Source organism: Dromiciops gliroides, chromosome 3, assembly GCF_019393635.1.
Source record: "Dromiciops gliroides isolate mDroGli1 chromosome 3, mDroGli1.pri, whole genome shotgun sequence".
NCBI classification, from domain to species: Eukaryota; Metazoa; Chordata; class Mammalia; order Microbiotheria; family Microbiotheriidae; genus Dromiciops; species Dromiciops gliroides.
The window spans coordinates 184365647-184385444 of NC_057863.1; the positions used below are offsets into that span (position 1 = coordinate 184365647).

At 40.9% G+C, this 19798-nt stretch overlaps 1 protein-coding gene across 2 annotated transcripts in view; it reads left to right on the forward strand.

The window, feature by feature from the left end:
* Positions 1 to 19798, forward strand: part of UXS1 (UDP-glucuronate decarboxylase 1) — a 141452-nt gene that overhangs the window by 99507 nt on the left and 22147 nt on the right. For both annotated transcript variants that reach the window (XM_043998344.1, XM_043998345.1), the window contains exon 10: positions 8637 to 8756. In XM_043998344.1, coding sequence (XP_043854279.1) covers positions 8637 to 8756 — 120 coding nt within the window. The remainder of the gene's footprint in view (positions 1 to 8636; positions 8757 to 19798) is intronic.

Genomic DNA, 19798 nt, shown 5'->3' on the forward strand with positions numbered 1-19798 from the left:
CTTATTGAATTGGATTGGCTGTTTAGTCTGACCTCAATCCCCTCTCCCCCATTGTTTAGATGAAGAAGAAACAGGCTTAGTGAGAAAAAGTTATTTTCCCAAGGTCTCCTGGATAGAGTAGTATGCATGACAATGGATAATGTACCATATTTATGGGACCATAATTATGGCCAGAACCAATACTAGAACTCTTGCCTCTCTCTCTCTGATCTAGGTCACTACAGAGTGAAGCATGTGTTGAGTTGAGGGGTGGGGGTGGGGAAGGGATTTAGAATGTACCTAACATCTAAAGAAATATCTTTATCTAAATATCTAAAGACTATCCCCAGAGTGATTTGCCCATAGCCTGAATTTCCATAACATTTGTTACCACTTCTTACTCTGAAGATCCATAACAAAGTTGCCCTAGAAATACCATCTGCTACTCCAAACATGGGAGCTTTACTCAGTGAGGCTGTAGTGGGCTTCTCTGTGAAGGGTATTTTTGGCCCTTGTGTCTCTAGTCTTAGACTTGGAACACAAAAGGTGCATCAAGCAATAGGTAAATAGCAAAGACATTCAGTAGGTCATGAAGACTCCGGATTGAAGAAAAATCAGGAAGGAAAAATGAGTTCAATGGTAAACCAATTATCATTGGAACGTTTATGTTCTAAATGACACAAATTATCACATCTTTTGATTATTCTGAAGTGTAGGCATATGATCTATACATGGGGACTTTGGCTGGCATCCCTAAGAGAACACAAGCCTTTGTTTTATTGCAGAACACTCTAAATGATGTACAGGGCCGCCTTACTTTAAACACGCTGAAGATGAGACAATCTGCAGTTCTCTCTGCTACTAAGACTAGCCTTGTTATCCATTGGGACTTTCATGATTCCCTCCTTCCTCCTAGTTACTATTTTAGAGCTGGTTTTTTTTTTTTTTCAACATCACCCCACCCCCCAAAAAAGAGAAACAACCCTATTTAGGGTTTATTTAAATTTGTTTATTTTCTTAAATGTATTTATTTTCTTTTTTTTTCTCTTTTTTTTTCTTTTTTTTCTTTTTTTTGGCAGGGCACTGAGGGTTAAGTGACTTGCCCAGGGTCACACAGCTAGTTAAGTGTCAAGTGTCTGAGGCTGGATTTGAACTCAGGTCCTCCTGAATCCAAGGCCAGTGCTCTATCCACTGCGCCACCTAGCTGCCCCCAATGTATTTATTTTCAATGTACAGAAATCCACCTCTCTCTCCTTTGTCCTCTGCCCCCCACTGAAAAAGGAATAACAAAACCCTTGTAATAAATTGCGCATAGTCAAGCAAAATATGTTCCTGCATTGAACATGTCAAAAAAAAATGTCTCAATCTGCTTCTGTTATAGTTTATATTTATATATCTCCCTTCCCTTCCCCTTCCCCCAATTAGAATGCAGCCTTCTTGTGGGGGAGAAATATTTTCATTTCTTTGCCTTTTTAACCCCAGTACCTAACACAGTGCCTGGCATGTAGTAGGTACTTAATACTGCTTATTAAATGAGTGAATTTAATACGGAACAGAGGCTCGTACTAAATACATTACAAGTTATGGCTTATCTCAATCTACCTGGGTCTGTTGCATGTGCCTATATTCAATTTGGAGCAACAGACATGGGAAGGGGGATGCTCAAATCTGCCTCACTGTAGTGGTGTTCTCCTTCAGAAGCCAAAATTGTATCCCTTGTAGCTAACTGGCTTTTTGTTTCCCCATGACTTTTCATAAGGGCGACATGCACTTCAGAAGACTTAACCAGTAAGTGATATTCTGAACAAAGGACATAGAAACTTCACTTGATACAACAAACTTCCCTGAATTTATCTGTATTAGCCCAAGGAGGAAGACTAATTATCCATCTTATTTTCAGGTTGCTGTTTTTCTGGGTGACCTGACAATTGCAAACTTTTCTTTCAGACATTCAGTATTTATTTTTCCCTTCCTTGATTAAAAATATTTGTGATGTCTAGAGCGAGATGCCAGTGACTCATCTTATTCCCCACAATGGTACATAGCTACAGAACCCCAAAGTGAAAGCTAGCTAGTCATTAGTAAGAGTGATTCAGCCATGAGCTTCCTGAATGACTGACTCGTGGACTCCAAGACCTTGGTGAAGAATGTAAATTTACCAGAGTTGTAGCCAGTAGGGGGTCTGTCTCTGTAAAACATAGGGTTTGTGATATGATTTTGGAGTAGCTAGGTTCTGATTCTTTTTTTTTTTCTTCATTTATTTTTGCCAGGAGGTTTAGAATTGGGAAAGAACAAGGAAAAATTGAATAGCTCAGCATTGCAAAATTAATTCAAGGAATTCTAAGAAATGGGTTTTACTGCTTTTGATTGGTCTGTAAAGGTGATTTATTACTAGGAGATATTTGTTACCTAGGAGAGATATGTTTTGAAGAATTTCTCAGGAAGTTATGATAACATTCATAAAGCTAGGTGATGTAGTGGGCTAGAATACTAGACCAAGAATCAGGAAAATGTGAGTTCCAATCTTACTTCAGACACTTTCTAACCATGTTACTCTTCCCAGATCACTTAACTTCTGTCTGTTTCAATTTCCCATCTAAAAATAAGGATAATAGGGGCAGCTAGGTGGTGCAGTGGATAAAGCACCAGCCCTGGATTCAGGAGGACCTGGGGTTCAAATTCGGCCTCAGACACTTAACACTAGCTATGTGACCCTGGGCACATACCCTCATTGCCCTGCAAAAATAATAATAATAATAATAATAAATAGTCACTATAGTATAGTAGTAAAACATTGTAAATAGTAAAAAAGGAAGATAGTGGTTACCTCCCAGAGTTAATGTGAAATTAAAATGAGAAAATTGTAGAACACTTTGCAAACCTTAAAGTGCTATATAAATTCTAGTTGTCATTGTTTTCATTATATCATCATTATCAATTTTCCCTACCCAGTCAATCCTTCTGGTGACCCCAGAGCACGTGGCTATGTCTTGTAACCAGGAAACAGACATTCCCATTATCCATGAGACTAAATGATCTATGATACTCATAGCTATAGTCATAACTTCCTAAACACCCCCATTCAGAGAAAAGATTCAAATTTGAATGAATAGAAACTAGGAAGATAGTTTTGCGGTTAAGAGGTTTCCAAACTGAGCCCTAAAAATCAGGGTTCTTCTTGTCATAGTAAGTCCGAGAGATTTTAAATGAACAAGAAATATGAGGCAGCTTCAGAGAGTTTAGGCCCATATTTCCGTTCCACATATGGGATTTAATATTGGGGTGCTCCAACCTCAGTGGTTCCTTTGAAAGCCAGAATTCTCAGAAAAACTGAGCTGTTTCTTACTGCACCTATTAAAGAAATCTGCCATTTTAGAATCTTAAATCCAAATATTAGAAAGCCACCATCCTTGAAGTATAGGGGGGCTAGGTAGCACAGTGGATAGAGTGCTCAGCCTGGATTTAGGAAAAGGAGTCTTCCTAAGTTCAAATCTGGCCTCAGTTACTTCCTAGCTGTTTGATGCTAGGCAAGTCACTTAACCCTGTTTGCCTCAGTTTCCTCATCTGTAAAGTGAGCTAGAGAAGGAAATGGCAAACCACTCTGGTATCTCTACCGAGAAAACCCCAGATGGGGTCACAAAAAGTTGGATATGACTGAAAAACTGCTCTCAACAACAACTACTGTCCTTGAAGTGTGAATCTCCTTGCCTCCCATCCCTTGCGGAAGAATGAGGACCAGAGAGTATCACAGTAACAACACAAGAATAAGGCCAGACTTTAGTCACCTGTTTCTTAGGTCTCAGCTCACTGAAGGATTCTCCTTTGCTTTAGGCCTCATCCTTGTCCAGAGAGAACAGAGGCCAAAAAAGAGAAATGTTCTTTTATTTGTGAAGATTTTTTTTTCCCTATCAGGTGATACAGTGGATAGAGTATTAGAGTTAGGAAGACTTGAATTCAAATCCTATTGACACTAGCCTTCATTTACCTCTGGGCAAATCACTTAACCGCTTTCTCTGAATAAAATGGGGTTATAACCTTACAGAGTTATTCTGAGGATCAAATGAAATAACATGTAAGCCCTTTGCTAGGCTAGTAAAGTGCTAATAATATTATTGTTGTTGTTAATAATGATGATGAATAATGTTTGGGAGCAGTAAGTCTGGGGCTCTGCACTGACCTCCTCCTCTGAAGTCTTATCATGGTGTGGAGGTAACCCTGGGCTTTAGAAGGCTGTGGTGGTGGAATGTAAACTCTGGCAGGGCCTTACAAGCTGAAAAGACTTATACAGAGCACATATGGAGCACAAGCCTAACTTAATTCAGCCTATCTAACCAGGTTGGCTGTGCAGTATATATTTTTCAAATAAGACAACATCTCCTAGTAAGCGAAAACACTAACTTTGGGGTCAGGAACTGAGTTGAAATCTCAGTTTGAGGGACTGCCTACCTCCCTATCCCAGTCTCTCACAGAGAGGAGTCTGATTGTAAAAACCCATCTAGCCTCTCCCTTCCCTATATCCCTGGGCTGAGTGATGGGAAAGGAATGTGTGACTCTGGGCCTCAGTTTCTTCATATTAAAAAATGAAGATGTTAGACCATGTGACCTCTGAAGTCCCTTCCATCTGTAAACCTAGGGGCTTGTAACACTGCTAAGCTTGATTTGTTGCAGACTCCACAGGAGCTTGGTATGACTTTTATTCTCTCAAGCACACTGGTTTGATTTGTGTAAACTTGCTGAGATTTTATATTCTATTCCTAGAATAAAGCTGCATTCACTGCCTGTTTTTGTGTATCCTTCCCCCATTCTATTAATAAAACTGAAGTTGGTGACTTTTGAGTTATTTTCTATTGAGATCACCATCTCTAGCCCCTTTTTCTATCTTCTCTGACTTGTTTAGTAGGGAAAGAGTTTATTTGTTTCTAGGCTACAAATAAAACCACAAGCCTTAGTCATCAACATTTGAGTACCCAGCAAGACAGCAATATATCCTGTGCTGTGGAGAGTTATATATATATTTTTTAAAGTAGCTTTAAGGTCCTGGCTTTCAAGGAGTTTATAATCTAATAGAAGAAACACAACAAGCACAAGTACTTAAAAAGAATTTGTGATACTGCCCGGGCTTCAGGCTGAGGTTTATGCAAGCTCTGAAAAAAGTGTGGATTTCTGTTTGTTTGTTAAATTGATAAGAAGGTTGCATGTTATATGTTTATATATAGGGAATGAAGTGATGTATTTGGAATCAGAAAAACCTGAGTTTGAATCCTGACTCAGTACCTGTATCACCTTTGCAAAGTCGTTTAACCGCATGGTCTCCATTTTTTTCACTTGGAAAAAGGAAATAGTAACAGTGCCTACAGCCAGGGGGTGTGTTGTTGCATATAAAACATAGGATGTTAGGACTGAAAGGAGTTCTTAGAGATAATGTAGTTTAACCCTCTCATTTTACAGATGAGGAAAATGAGACCCATAGATCTTAAGTCACTTGCCCAAGGTCACTCAGCTAGTAAGGGGCAGAATTGGAATTCAGATTTAGGCAAGGGCTGGGACTCTACTTTCAGTGCTGTTTTCACTTTTCCTCTTTACTCCAGCCATATTTATGAATGAGGAAACTGAGGTGTCTACCTTAGACAGCTAGGTCTCCTGAAACTTTGTCTACAGCCCTTTTTTATTATGCTTTCAAGAACATTTTAGTAAGTGAAGGTACTATCCCTCAACCATTCAGACCATTTTCCCAAGTCAGCTTTGTATAAACACTGGGTGCTGCTAACAATCACACTCCTAGCTCCATAGTCTTAGCTTAAGCCTCGCTGGTCTCTCCAGAAACAACAGAAATAGTATCAGCAGCTTCTTCACCCTCCCACGCTCACAGCTAGCTGGCGGGGTTAGACTCCCTTAATGCTGCTGCTGCTGCAGCTGGTGCTCAACAAGGTAAGGAAAACAGCCTTCCCAGTTGCTTCAGGGGACTGCCTGCCTCCCTGTGGTCTCTCAGTGAGAGGAATGTTGCTGTCAAATCTATCTAGTCTCTCTCCCTTCCCTGCTGAGTGATGGGAAGGAGTTTTCAGAAGAAGTCCTCTCCCCTTCTCCAAATGTTTGCAATTATTTTATTTGGTTCTAAGGTGTCCGCTCTTAGATGCTCCTGGGAGAACTGTTCAGGATTACCAGAGGAAACTTTCTGAGGCTGGCAGAATTTTTAAGCTTTCTAGATGAGTGAGGACCTTTCCCAGTAGTGAACTACAAGGGGTCTGGAGAGGACAAGGAAGAAAGCCCAATCTGGATCAGCAGCTTCCTCTCCAGTCAGGAAAATCCTACTAAAATCCATTCCTTCAGCAAGCATTTATTAAGTGCACCACTTATCCCAGGAATGCAAGGGAGGGAGATAACCTAGATGAGTTTTACAGCCAGATTGCTCTTTCTGGGGACCTGGGGCAGGGATGCAAGCTCTCCCTTGAAATATGCAAGAGTATTGCCTCCCATACTTTGGAGCAAGCCATAGCTGCCATAGGGGAGGCTGGCAGAGACGGTGCTGGGCACTTTGTTCTTGGGTCCCAGCACTCTTCTAAACCAGGTGGTCCTGGGGAGCTTTCAGTCAGCAAAGATGGGGAAAAGAGGCTGTTCATGAGGTGATTAGGACTTGGGCTAGAGAATAAAGAGAAAGATGTAGCTCTGAAGGAGAGCAAAGAACACTGGACCAGGTTTATTGGACGTGACCCCTGAGTCTTTTCTTCCTAGAGATGTGTCCCGGGGTATATCACTTAACTTTGGGGCCTTATCTTATTCATCTCTAATATGATGATTGTCCTTCCCTGACTTGCTGGGAGAATTTTAAGATGATTTATGAGAGCACTTTGAAACACTATTGAGCAAATACAAAATGGTGTTATTAAATGGAAAGAAGTAAAAAATGGGCCCAAGAATCATAGTTACATAAAGCACTTGCCCTGGATTCAGGAGGACCTGAGTTCAAATCCGTCCTCAGACACTTGACACTTAGCTGTGTGGCTCTGGACAAGTCACTTAACCCTCATTACCCTGCCCTCCCCCTCCCCCCCCAAAGTAGGTACATTCATCCCTGGACACTGGTGCTTTTGGCCTTTGAGAATCTGGGCAGGGCTGTATGTTTAGAGGAAGTAGAAGAAGCATTGACCTGAAAGCCAGAAGGCCTGGTTTCATGTGCTGAATTTACCACTTAATGAAACTTTGGGCAAATCAGTTAACCTCTTGTAACTTGTGTAAAATGGTGAGATATATATATAACACACACATATGCATTGTGTGCGCTCAGTTTGGGGGGTTCCCCCCCTGCCCCAGGTCATGTCCAGTTCTTCATGACTCCATTTGGAATGTTCCTGGCAAAGATACTTGGAGTGATCACACACACACAAACATGCATGTATTCACACGTGTACTATGTGTATAAATATATACATGCATGTATTAGTGTGTGTATACATGGAATCATAGGAACAGACCTGTGATTTCATTGGTATAGGGAACTACACTGAGCAATGAGTACCTTTACATCTTCAGGTCAATAAATGTTCAGCAATTTAGAGAATTACCTGGGGTGCTGAGAGGTTAAATCACTTTCCAAGGACCACACAGTGAACATGGATTAGAGGCTGAATCTGAACCCAGACCTTCCCTGAATTCATGTCAGAGGTGGCTCTTGAGCTGATCATTGAAGGAAACCAGAGAAACCAAGAAAGGGAAAGGTGGCGTAGCCGAAGGGGAAAGAAAGGCCTCGAACAGAAGGTATGGTGAGCTAAGTTGTTAAAGGAAGCCAGGAAACCAAGCCCAGAAGTGAGAAGGCAGAGAATTCCAGCCTGGAGAGCAGCCGGTGGAAAAGGCATAGAGATGAGGTGTGGATTATTGGGTGAGCTGTAAGTAGGCCGGTGTGGCTGGATCAGAGAGAGCATGAAGGGGAGTCATGGGTAAGAAAGCTGGAAAGATAGAAAGGGGCCTAGTGATAAAGAGCCCTAAATGTCAAACAGTAGAGCTTCTATCTGGAGGCAGCATTTTGTAGGCCATAAAGTGTTACATAAATGTGAATGGTGATTGTTAATGTGTTCTATTTTAGATAATGGTCCTAAGAGAAACTATGCTGTTGATGGCTAGAAATAGATAACCAGAGAGAGCATGAAAAGTTTAGGGCTAGAGATAGAGATCTGAAAGACACCCAGGCAATTATTTAAGCCATGTGAGTTGAATTCCCTGCAGTGGGTGTAGAAAGAAATGAACAGAGAATCCAGGGCAGCCTCAGGGCATACCACAGTTAATGTGTGGGCAAATAGGAGAGCTGATGGTCCAGCTAGAGGAACAATCTGAAATGGGCAATGCTTAAAAAACTTGGGAAGGAAGAGACAGACTGGTTCAGAAGATCTAAAACAATAGAAAGGTTAAGAAGAATAAGAAAGCTTTCAGATGGGATTATCTCCATACTGAAAACCCCTGACAATGTCAAAGGATATATGTGAAGAGAAGAAGGTAGTGTGTTAGGTAAGAGTTTAAAGTATAATAAAATTTAAAATAAATCTTGCTGTTCCTAGAGATAATGCTTCCGTGCCCCTTCTTCCCCAAATTTGTTTTTACTTTACCATGAATACAGATGAGAAACTTAAACATAATATTGCTTTTTCTTTTCCCCCTCTTTATTGCAGGAAGGAGTTGAAGTAAGGGTTGCTAGAATATTCAATACTTTTGGACCACGGATGCATATGAATGACGGCCGAGTTGTCAGTAATTTCATTTTGCAAGCTCTCCAAGGGGAACCTCTCACAGTAAGTATTTGCAATATTATTCTTAACTTTGAACTTTTGTAAGTTAAAACCTTTAAATCACTATGAGGCCTTTATTTGGAATTTAAGCTACACTGGAGAGAGTAAAGGAAATTTTAAATTAAAGATAGATATCCCTGAAAAAATGTACACCTTGGTGCATAATTAAGCAAATTTTCTCCCCCGCCCCCCGCCCCTCCCCCCATCTATTGCTGCTGCTTTGGGAGGATTTAGTGTTTTCTACAGAAGCAAACCAACTAGTTAGGCTAAAACGTAAAGACTTTTTATTATGGACACATAAAAAGATAGTTACTTTTAGACAATTGGGCAAAGAGAGAATGGACAAGTTTGCATTGCAACTTCTTTTATCTAAGAGATTCAGTTGTATAATAAGTGCATACCCTAGGCACTGTGCTGTGTCCTGGAGGTGGAAAGAAAAAGCTCTTAAGGAGCTGACATTCTAATGAGGGTGAGCTGGGGACATAAATACAGAGTATATAGAAAATAACATTAGAGGGAAAGATATTACTAGAGTCAAGATATGTAGGGTCTTGGCCTTGAGTAAAGGATCATTAGGCTAGGCAGGAGCAGAAAGTACCTGAAGGTGCTTTCCTGTCTGCCACTCCTCTAGTTCTTTGGTTCAAGACTGTGGGATGATTGTGGGATGGTCCCACCCAAAAGGACAGGTACAATAGGGAAGAACCTTGGATGTTTTATAGGAAGGGCTGAAATTTTACCCTGACTGGTTTCCATCACCTCTTGTCCTGAGTAGGGACAGGTGGTTGCTTGAAGTTTTCAACAAGGAAGATTGGGGTGGGAGGGATTATACTGTGTGATGAGCTATTGCAAAGATTTCACAGATGCCTGGCAGGAAGAAAGGGTTTTTTATAGAGCAGAGAGATAGCCAGTCTAACCTCAGAAAACCAAAGACTTTTTAGTCTACCACATATTTTTGTGTATATATGTATTCAGATATATTCACTCTCAAATCTTAATTATCCATATCAATGGAGGGAGAGTTAGTTAGCACTGGTATGTATAATTCAAATTTGTAAATAGATGCATCACACAAATGTGTTTGTAGCAAATTTATGTTCCTAATTGGATCTTGTCTAGATAAATTTAAAATCAATCTACCTTTTCCAAGCACATACATCTGCTGACAGTGGAAAGAGGTGGAAAGACTAAGCCAGCCTTCATTCTAAAATTTCCATGGGCTATTTTACATGTGACTAATCAAGTGTTGCCTTGGCATTTATTAGATTATGTGCCTTAAAGTCTGGATATTTTAGGTCAATGTGAAGATTTATTCATTCAGCCAAAATTGATTAGGTGCCTACTGTGTACAAAGTAGTGTGCCAAGTTCTGGGGGAGATGCAGAATTTTAAAAGTCACATTTCCTCAGGGCAACTAGGTGGCACAGTGGATAAAGCCCCAGCCCTGGATTCAGGAGGACCTGAGTTCAAATGCAGCCTCAGACACTTGACACTTACTAGCTGTGTGACCCTGGGCAAGTCACTTAACCCTCATTGTACCGCAAAAACAACAAAAAGTCACATTTCCTGTTTTGGTGGAGCTTGTAGTCTATTAGGGTTCAAATTTTGATTCAATAGATTCTAATGCAGGGGCTAGGCATATAAAGATAAAAGCTAAGTGAGCCCTGCCTTCAAGGAGCTTACATTCTACTGAAAAGATACAACATATCCACAGAAAAGTAAATAGGAAATCATTTTAGGAGAGGACAATGACTTCTTGGGTTAGGGTAGTGTTCATCCTTGAGAAAGTGGCTCCCGAGATGAGCCTTGAAGCAAAGATTCTAAGAGGGAGATATCAGGACTGAACATATTCTAAGGCTGGGAGGTAGCTGGTACAAAAGTACAGATGAGAATGCAAGGAACATTGAAGCAGGTTAGTTTGTCTGTAATGGTGCATCTGAAGAAGAGCTATGTGAAAAAACAGGGAGTTTGGGTTTTATTGTGGAGGTAGTAAAGAACCACTGGTGAATGGGGGGGGGGAGCGGGGCAGTGGGGGTTAAGTGACTTGCCCAAGGTCACACAGCTAGTAAGTATCAAGTGTCTGAGACCGGATTTGAACTCAGGTACTCCTGAATCCAGGACTGGTGCTTTATCCACTGTGCCACCTAGCTGCCCCCACTGGTGATTTTTGAGTAGGGAGATGGTATCATCATTTCTGTGCAAATATTAATTTGGTAGCTGGACAGAGGATGGATTGGAGAGGGGGAAAGGTGGAAGCTTAGGAAATGATTACAATAGCCTAAGACGTTCCAAAAGACTGAATTAAGGAAGTGACCGTGTGAGCAGAGAATAGAAGAGAGATGTTGTGGAAGTAGAATCAAGACTTGACCAAGTGATTAAATATGGAGAGTAGGATGAGGAAAAGATCAAGAATAACTCCCAAGTTATTACTCCAGAGAAGGAGGAGGATGGTGTCCTCAACATAAATAAAGTTTGAACAAGGAATGTGTTTGGGAGCTGGAGATAAGTACCATTTTCAAAATGTTAAGTTTGAGTTCCTGGTGTGATATTAAGGGGGTGATGTCAGCAGGTAATTGCCAATATAGGACTGCCATTCAGGACAGAGATTAGGGCTGAATATATAAATCTGGGACTATCTACTTTGAGACGATTATACCCATAGGAGCTAATGAAATTAGCAAGACAGAAAAAAAGGAGTTGGAAGAGGCTGAGAAGGAAACAGAAACAAAAAGCAGCATCATAGAAACCAAAGGAAGAAAGAGCATTTTGGAGAAGGGGGTAGTTTCCTCAATAAAGGAGACATGGAAAAGACAAAGTTTATAATGGCTACTGAGAAGAATGTGATTGTGTGTCCAGTTGGTACTATTGGGTGGCTTTCTCCAAGCAACATGTGTCTAAGTGTAGAGAAGGTAGTTGATAGTGTCAGTAATCTTGGTTTGGGGTGTGTTAAGGTTTCATGAACAATAGGACCAGGGAATAAGGCATTCTGGAGTAGGAAATAATATGTAATGGTAGCTTGTGGGAGAATGGGAAGCGGTACAAAGAGACCAAAGATCATTGTGAAGGTGAAGGATGGGGTTAAGAATAAGGCCAAGGGAGAGATGGATGGACAGCAGATTGTGATCCCAGAGAGGAATTTTATGACAGATAGTGAAATCAAGGTAGTGTGGGGACCAATTTTTAATTGTGGAGTGTTAGCTAAGCAGCTCGCCGCAATATTGGGGCAAGGAAGGAGACCGGCAGCCTCCCTCAAAACAGAACAGGATTAATTTTAACAAGAATGAACTTAAAAAAAAAAAAACCACAAAAAGGATCAGTAGGATCAAGGGAAAGGAAATATAATGGGGAAAGGGAAATTATGCAACCTGCAAAAACAACACTGCCCAGGAATCAGCTGAGAATACACCGCAGCCTCTTCCAGCGCCTTCCAGCTTCTAGCCCCTTCCAGCTTCCAGCTAGAATGGCAAATTCTTCCCGTTCCCAGAAACCCCACACAGCCCCCAACCAATTGTCTGGCTGCTCTGACAGTCACATGACTGCCTTCACTAGGCTTCCAATAATTATAATTTTGCCAGGCTCATGTAGGCGTCAGCGAGTAGTGATGACGTGAGGTGCCAGCACCATGGCAACAGCTACAACTGGTAGGTGGAACGCCCTGTGGTTTGCGGAGCCCCCCGGCCAGTGCGCCCCAAGGCATAAAAACCTCAAATAACAATTAATTCTTTACAGAAGCAAAATGAAGGTTATGATGCTTCTTATCAGTGGCTGAGGGGGAGTCAAGATGTAGGTCGTGGAAGTTGAGGAGAATCATGAAGGTTTGGAATTTGCCATTTAACTGAAGATCTGACTTTCCTAGACAGCCTCACAGCTTATATCTAGCACAGTGCTTTTATTAAACTATTGAGGTTTCAGCTTTTCTGTTGTCTTCTTCCTAGTTTCTGCCTGTGACTTTTGGTGAAAATAGTGATTGTTTAAGGATTCTTAGGCTGCATTATTAGGGTTATGGGTTGGTAATATGGTGGGGGTGCTTGAATTTCCTGCTAAGTGAACCACAACACATCCATTTCTTTCTTTGCTTTGTTAAATGAATGTTTTCATAGTGGAGTGTGTTGGTGGTTAAACTGACACCTCTTCAGGGGATCTAAAGCAAGGGTTCTTAACCTGGAGTCCCTGAACATGTTTTATAAAATATATTGATAACTGTATATGATGAATTTCCTTTGTAACCCTATGTACTTTATGTTATGTATTTGAAACATTCTGAGAAGAAAGGCATCCAGTGGCTTTACCAGATTGACAAGAGGGCTTTATCATCTGCCCCCACCACCCAAAAAAGCAAAGAAGCCTTGATATAAAGTCTAAATCAGAGCTCAGGAAACAACTAGATGACAAAAATCATCACAAGTATTGAACCGAGCACCTGTTTCTCTCGTGAGAATGATATATTTCTAAATGGAATATATCCTAAGTAAGGTTTGAAAATGTAATGGTGGGAAATGGGGTACAGGTTGGTGGGAGTTGGGGTTCTTAGGAATTCCTCTTTAAAGAATTACACCCTCTTGCACACAAAACTTAGTTAGAATAAGGTGATAGTTTATTTAGGAGCAAGGGAAGAGAAGGGTGGGGGGAGGGAAACCATGAAAGAAATTCTTGGACTTTTCTTGGGGAGATTTGGCATAAAGCACATGGCTCTGAGGTACCAAATCTCCTCAAACAGGAGACTGGAAGGTACTTTTATAGAGGACTGATGGGGATGGACCATCTGCCCTTGAAAAGTTCCTTTAGTGAGAGAGGACCATCCCCCACTGGTAGTGACTAAAGGAACTGGGTGTGGGGTGGCTACAGATCCCTCTTCAGAACACAAAGGCTGCAGCCACACCCAAACTTATCTCCCCAGGGTAAGGGAGACCAGAATGAAGGGTAGGAATCCCAAGCTAGCTCAGTCCGATTTGGTTCAGTTCATCTCTCTAGGTGTTATCTGCCCTCTGGTTTAGTTTTCTCAAGGAGAAGATTCGTCGGTGTGCCCCAGAGAAATTCTGTGGTGCTCTGCGCCCCATGACAAATATGTTCCCATGCTGTTATGAATGTAGTATTGGACTCACAATAGCAAAAAGAAGCATTTAAGCAAATTACTACATGCAAGACCATGGGGAATTGGGGGGTCGGGGAATATAGTCACTACCCACAAGGAGTTTCTATTCTATTGGAGGGAGGGGTGATATATAACTATAAGTAAATACAAAGAAGTTTCAGGAGAGAAAGAACACTAAAAAGTGGGAATTGTTAAAGGTTTCATCAAAGACTCATCTGACTAGAAGGAGGCAGTATGGAAAAATTTGTTTTTTAAAGTCCTGGCTCCAGGGTTAAAGCCAAAGCCTTTGTCTAATGTTTACTATATTTGTGACCTTAGGCATATCACTGAATCTCTCCAGGCCTGTTTTTTTCATTTGTTAAAATGAGGGGGTTCAACATAATAGCCTCTATACTTCCTTCTAGGTCCAGACTAGACTAGTTGGACACTGAGGTCCCTTCAAGCTTCAAGTCTACTATCCCAAAATAAAGCTGAGAGGCAGAAATGATGAAGGATTACCTTTCAGGAATGAGGAAACTGCCTCTGCAAAGGGAGGGAGGCAGTAGTTGAAATGTCAAGTTAGGGTATGGGAATGAGTGATAGGAAATAAGTTGGGAAAGGTAGACTATGAAGGGGCAGTAAGTGTCAAGATGAATAATTGGTGTTTTATATTTATATGAAAACAATGGCAAGCCCATCTCAGAAATGGTTTCCACTTTAAGCATACTGTTACCCCAAGGTTTGTGAGCATGGTATGTTAGGGACAAATATTAAATAATTAGAGTGTGTTTATAGCTGTTGTTTCTGTATGTTGCTCACAACTAGTGTCACTAAGTCTGTGCTTTGCTTGGATAAGCTGGATACTTGTCTGTCACCTGAGACTAAATCACTCATAGCTGCATTGATAGCTTCCTTCCCTATTTCCCCTTTGACTTCTCTTTGAGGTTCGGAGCCACCCTTGAATTGGGGCTCTATTGGTGCTTGGTGCCACATAGATTACCAAGTAGACATTCCTTTTCACTTTTCTTTCCCTCATTCTTTTCACCTATTATATACAGAAACCTTTCTTTTTATATTATGAGATCAGTGCTATTTGGTTTCAAGAACAAACTGCCAGAGATCTTCCTAGAAGCAGGGTCCTGATTCATTAGCCTCCTGGCAGCAGTCAGAACCCAAATGCTGGGCAGCCAAGAGAGTCTCCCGGTGTGTCACAAGAATAAGATCTATTGTTAGCAGGCAGCGATAATTCATGTGTTGTCTTTGTGCCTGGAGAGCTTCCGTAGAGAGGAAGCAAGGATGGCTGGTGCCATCAGTGAGTGCACTCTGTTCGAGAGCATTCAAGACTAAAGTCTGGAAAGGTGAGAAGAAAACTAATTATCAGGAAGATCATTTGCAAGAGGTTTGCTTTTTTTTTTTTCTTTAAGAGTTTTCTTTTATGGTTTTGTTTTTTTCCTTCGTCACAATACTCTCCTTTCAGAGTAACTTTATAATGTGGTGACTTTTAAAGCTATTCTCCCACCCCCACCCCAAGCTGTGTTTGAGGTATCATTTTGGCAAACTCATGCCAACTGATTCTTTGTCTATTTTCTTAGAGGACTGGAGGAAAACATCTCCCCCCCCAATCTTGAAAAAGCTTAGTTCCTTAGGGGAAGGAAAATAAAGAGGCTCACACATCCTTTCTTTTCTCATGTGTGCTTTCTAAATGTCATTTCTAAAGGAAAGAGAATATTTAGTAACAGCACCAACTTGGCCTCTTTAATTGCCCTTTACAAAATCACCTGTAAATTGTTTCCCAAAGGCCCCATTTTTAGGTCATCTGTTGGTAGTATATCATAATGATAAAAAAAAAGATATCATTTATAAAAGTCCTTTGAAAAAAGAATCCCATAACTAAATCGACAGACATAACCAGGAATGTGAATGGAATCAACTGTTTTAGAAAATATGTGTGTGTTTGTATAGACAGACAGAAGATAGATAGATAAATGCTATGAGTTTTAGTAGCTTTTACAAGTAGGGCGGTAGGGTTTTGTCTTGTTTTGTTTTCATTAGAAGGGTTGTCTAGGCTAACCCCCTGAATTTAAAGATGAAAAAAACTGGCCCAGAATGTTCGAGCCATTTGCTTAAGGCCACACAGGTAGAGCTGGAATTTGAGTCCAAGTTCCCTGATTCCATCACTTTTTCCACACAAGCTTAGTTTGTGTGATTAAACTGGTTATTAGGTAAAGTTTTAGAAGAATTTTTCATTCATGCCACAACTCCATTTTTAAAAAAATTAATGGCAAACTGGTATAAATAGTTCCAATTTGAGGGATAAGGCGTGTATGCATGCCTGGTTTTAGCTTTTCTTCAGGAATAATCTTTATTATTCCATATTTTTAAAAATATATAAACTAGATAGACACTTGAGGGTACTCCCTCTTCTAAGATCAGTTAAGTCCAGTCAACAAGCACTTATTAAATGCCCATTATATTCCAGGCACTGTGGGGAATACAAAGACAGGCTAAACAGTCAGTCCCTGCTCTCTGGGAACTCACAGTCTCAGGAGGAGACAAAATCCAAACAACTTTGTACAAACAAGACATGTACGGAGGAAAGGCAGTAGCGTTGAAGGGAATCTAGAAAGATGCCTTGATATTTAGTTATTTCAATTGGGCAGCTGACTTTTGCTCATTTCTGAAATATGGCTATATTCTTCATAACAATAAAAGATCTTAAAACTGAAACCACAAATGGAAACTGACAGACTGTGGGAAGCAGCAGGAGGAGGCAGCACCACACAAAAAAATAATGAGGGAAGTGTAACTCTCCCCGCCACCCCCTTGGTCTTCCTGCCCCACGCATCCCTGTGAAGCTGTTTTTCCTCCTTAAACATCTCTAAACTCTTTGTCATCTACTAAACAGTTGCACAAAATGCCATGCCAATGTAATCACCAGAAGATCTCTTTATTTTTCCTCTCTGAAAAGGAAATAAGGCATAATCTACTCAATTTTCACCTTACCCGTCTCATGTTTAGAGGAGAAAAGTGGCCCGTGATCCAATTTGACTTTTAACATAAGGCTTTTATGTGTGTTTGTGCCTGATGCTTTCTCCTCCATCCAAGCACTCTTGATTCCTACACATTAGAATGAGTAGAAGGGGAGGGGGGAGGAGGAGAGGAACTCAGTCAAACCTTTTTTTCCTCTATCCTTCCTCCCACCATATTTCCATACAAACCTCTTAGCACTGTCATCCTAGTTGTGGGTCCTTGGTTGCCGTGGGTTGTTATTCTTTTAGCATTAAGCATATGCAGAGTTGCTGTTCTCTGGCACAGGAGGAATTTAGACTGCAGTTATATGGTTAAAATGTTAGCAGTTGTCAAACACATGTATGCCAAAAGGACATTCCTGAGGGTGACTTACAAACAAGATTTGAACAAAGTACCGTGCCTGACAAAAACAGACTATGTAGGGATTCCCAGTAACAGATGAATTTCATTTTAGAAATTCATCTGTTAAATCAGAGTCTTTGGAGCTTAGAGGTTATTTTCTCAAAGAAAATTATGTCATTCTTAACATAAGATTCCTGGATGGATTGCAGGGGATCTATGAATTTGGATGGGAGGGAAATGGCATCTTGATTTTCACTAACCTCTCACTGAAATTTAGCATTCCTTCTATTATGAATGTAAACAGCACAAATTATTTGAGAATGGGGCCATAGGCTTCATCACACTGCTGGAGGGAGTCATGATCCAAAAAAAGGTTAAGAATCTCTGCTTTGAATGATGGTGAGGTAGCCCATGGGTGCCCATTTAAGCTATATACTATTTTTTTTAATAATAAGCATTTTTATTTAAAGTTTTGAATTCCAAATTTTATTCCTTTTTCCCTCCCTCTCCTCCTCGCTCCTCCTCCCCCCTCCTGGAAGCATCAAACAATCAAATATAGGTTATACCTGTGCAATTATGTAAAACAGTTCCATATTACATAAGAAAGCTTGAATAAAAGAAAAAATGAAAGTGAAAAATAGAATGCTTCAGTCTGTGTTCAATTAATATCAGTTCTTTCTCTGGAGGTAGATAGTATGCTTCATCATTAGTCCTTTTGGATTGTCTTGGATCATTGTATTGCTGAGAATAGTTAAGTCATTCACAGTTCTTCTTCAAACAATATTGCTGTCTCTGTGCACACTTCACTATACATCAGTTCATATGAGCCCAGGCCTTTCTGAAATCATCCGGCTTGTGATTTCTTATAGCACAATAATATTCCATCACAATCATATACCAAGCTTGTTTAGCCACTCCTCAATTGATGGGCATTCCTTTGATTTCCAATTCTTAGACACCACCTAAAGAGTTGCTAGAAATATTTTTGTACAAAATTATACTATTACCATAAACTATTATTATGGTGCATTTCACTTTTTTTGGGGGGGAGGGGTGGGGAAATGAGAGTTAAGTGACTTGCCCAGGGTCATACAGCTAGCAAGTGTCAAGTGCCTGAGGCTGGATTTGAACTCAGGTCCTCCTGAATCTAGGGCTGGTGCTTTATCCACTGTGCCACCTAGCTGCCCCCTACATTTCACATTTTTAAGTGCAACTCCCTTCCCTGTCTTCCCATCCAGTTTCTAGGAGGAAACGTTTTCCCCTCCACACCCATACATGGGTATGGTGAGGATTCCACCTTTTATGCTGACTGAAATCCATTGGTAGGGGTGCTCAAGGGATATCCAGGATAAGGCATGGAATCATAGAATCATAGATTTAGAGTTCAAAGGGAGCTTAGCCATTGAATTCAACTCTGTTATTTTATAGATTAAGAAACTGAGGTGCACAGAGATGAATTGATTTAGCCAGGGTCACACAGCTAGTAAGACTGTGGGATATGATTGCATCTTCCTGGATCTCAGTCCAGGGCCTTGTCCACAACACCAAACAGGTGGGTTGTCAGTGCTTTCTGAGGGACTGGTGCAGCTAGAATATGGCAGCTCCTAAAACCACCCTGATAGAGATAGAGGAAAAGCTCAGGTGATTGAGGGGAGATGGGGTTGGCAGATGAAGTATTTCTTCCCATGACATACGGGTTTATCATTCTATCAGATGTAAACAAAGTTAGGACAAGGAAGAGGGAGGTTAGAGAGATACAAGAATAGAGCCATGTGGACGAATCATCTATTAGTTGACCATTCCTAGATACGAGATTGGCGCATGCTTGCTGGGTGACCCTGGGCACATTGTTTAATTTCTCCAGGCCAAGTGATGGGTGTGTATGTGTGTATTTGGTGATCTCCGAGTGTGTGTCTTTCTTTGCTTTGTACCGGACTTGTGATTTCATCAATGTCAGAAACCTGTTCTGCAACTTGTAGCTTTGAAGGGTTGCCATGGGGCACTGACCAGTGACTTGTGATCCAGGGTCCACACAGCTAATAATGGAAGACTTTCAGGTACAGGTTTTCCTCTGTGCACTGCACCGTGCTGTTCCCTTTGTACTAATATGAGAGTGGAAAATGTTGGAACAACCTATCTATCAATCCTTAGTGGTATTTTGCCTTGTTGGAGGCTCTAAACCTGCCTTTAGGGATCCATGAAATTAAAGATCTCTATAGCTTCAATTGTAGGCTTGGCCTGCTTATTTACAAAGGGTAATCTTATCTTCCTCTTCCCCCCCCCACCCCCACCCCTTAAAACATTAATGATGTGTGTCAGTAATTAAAACAAGTGACCACAATTTGCTGTCTCAATATGATCACACCCTATAGCCTGGTGCTGTAACAGGCCAGCAGTCACCCTGAACAATACCACAGCTAAAGGAGTTGTTTAAAGTCTCTGGGCCTCAGTTTCCTTCATTTGTGAAATGTGAGATTTGTGGTATCTGAAATTCCTTCCAGCTCTAGGTCTGTGATCCTGTAATGGTCTAGTAGAAAGGAAGACCCAGAGACATGATCTCCTATGGAAGGTCAGCATGTCAGGTTTCTTTTAGACTCACCTGAAGG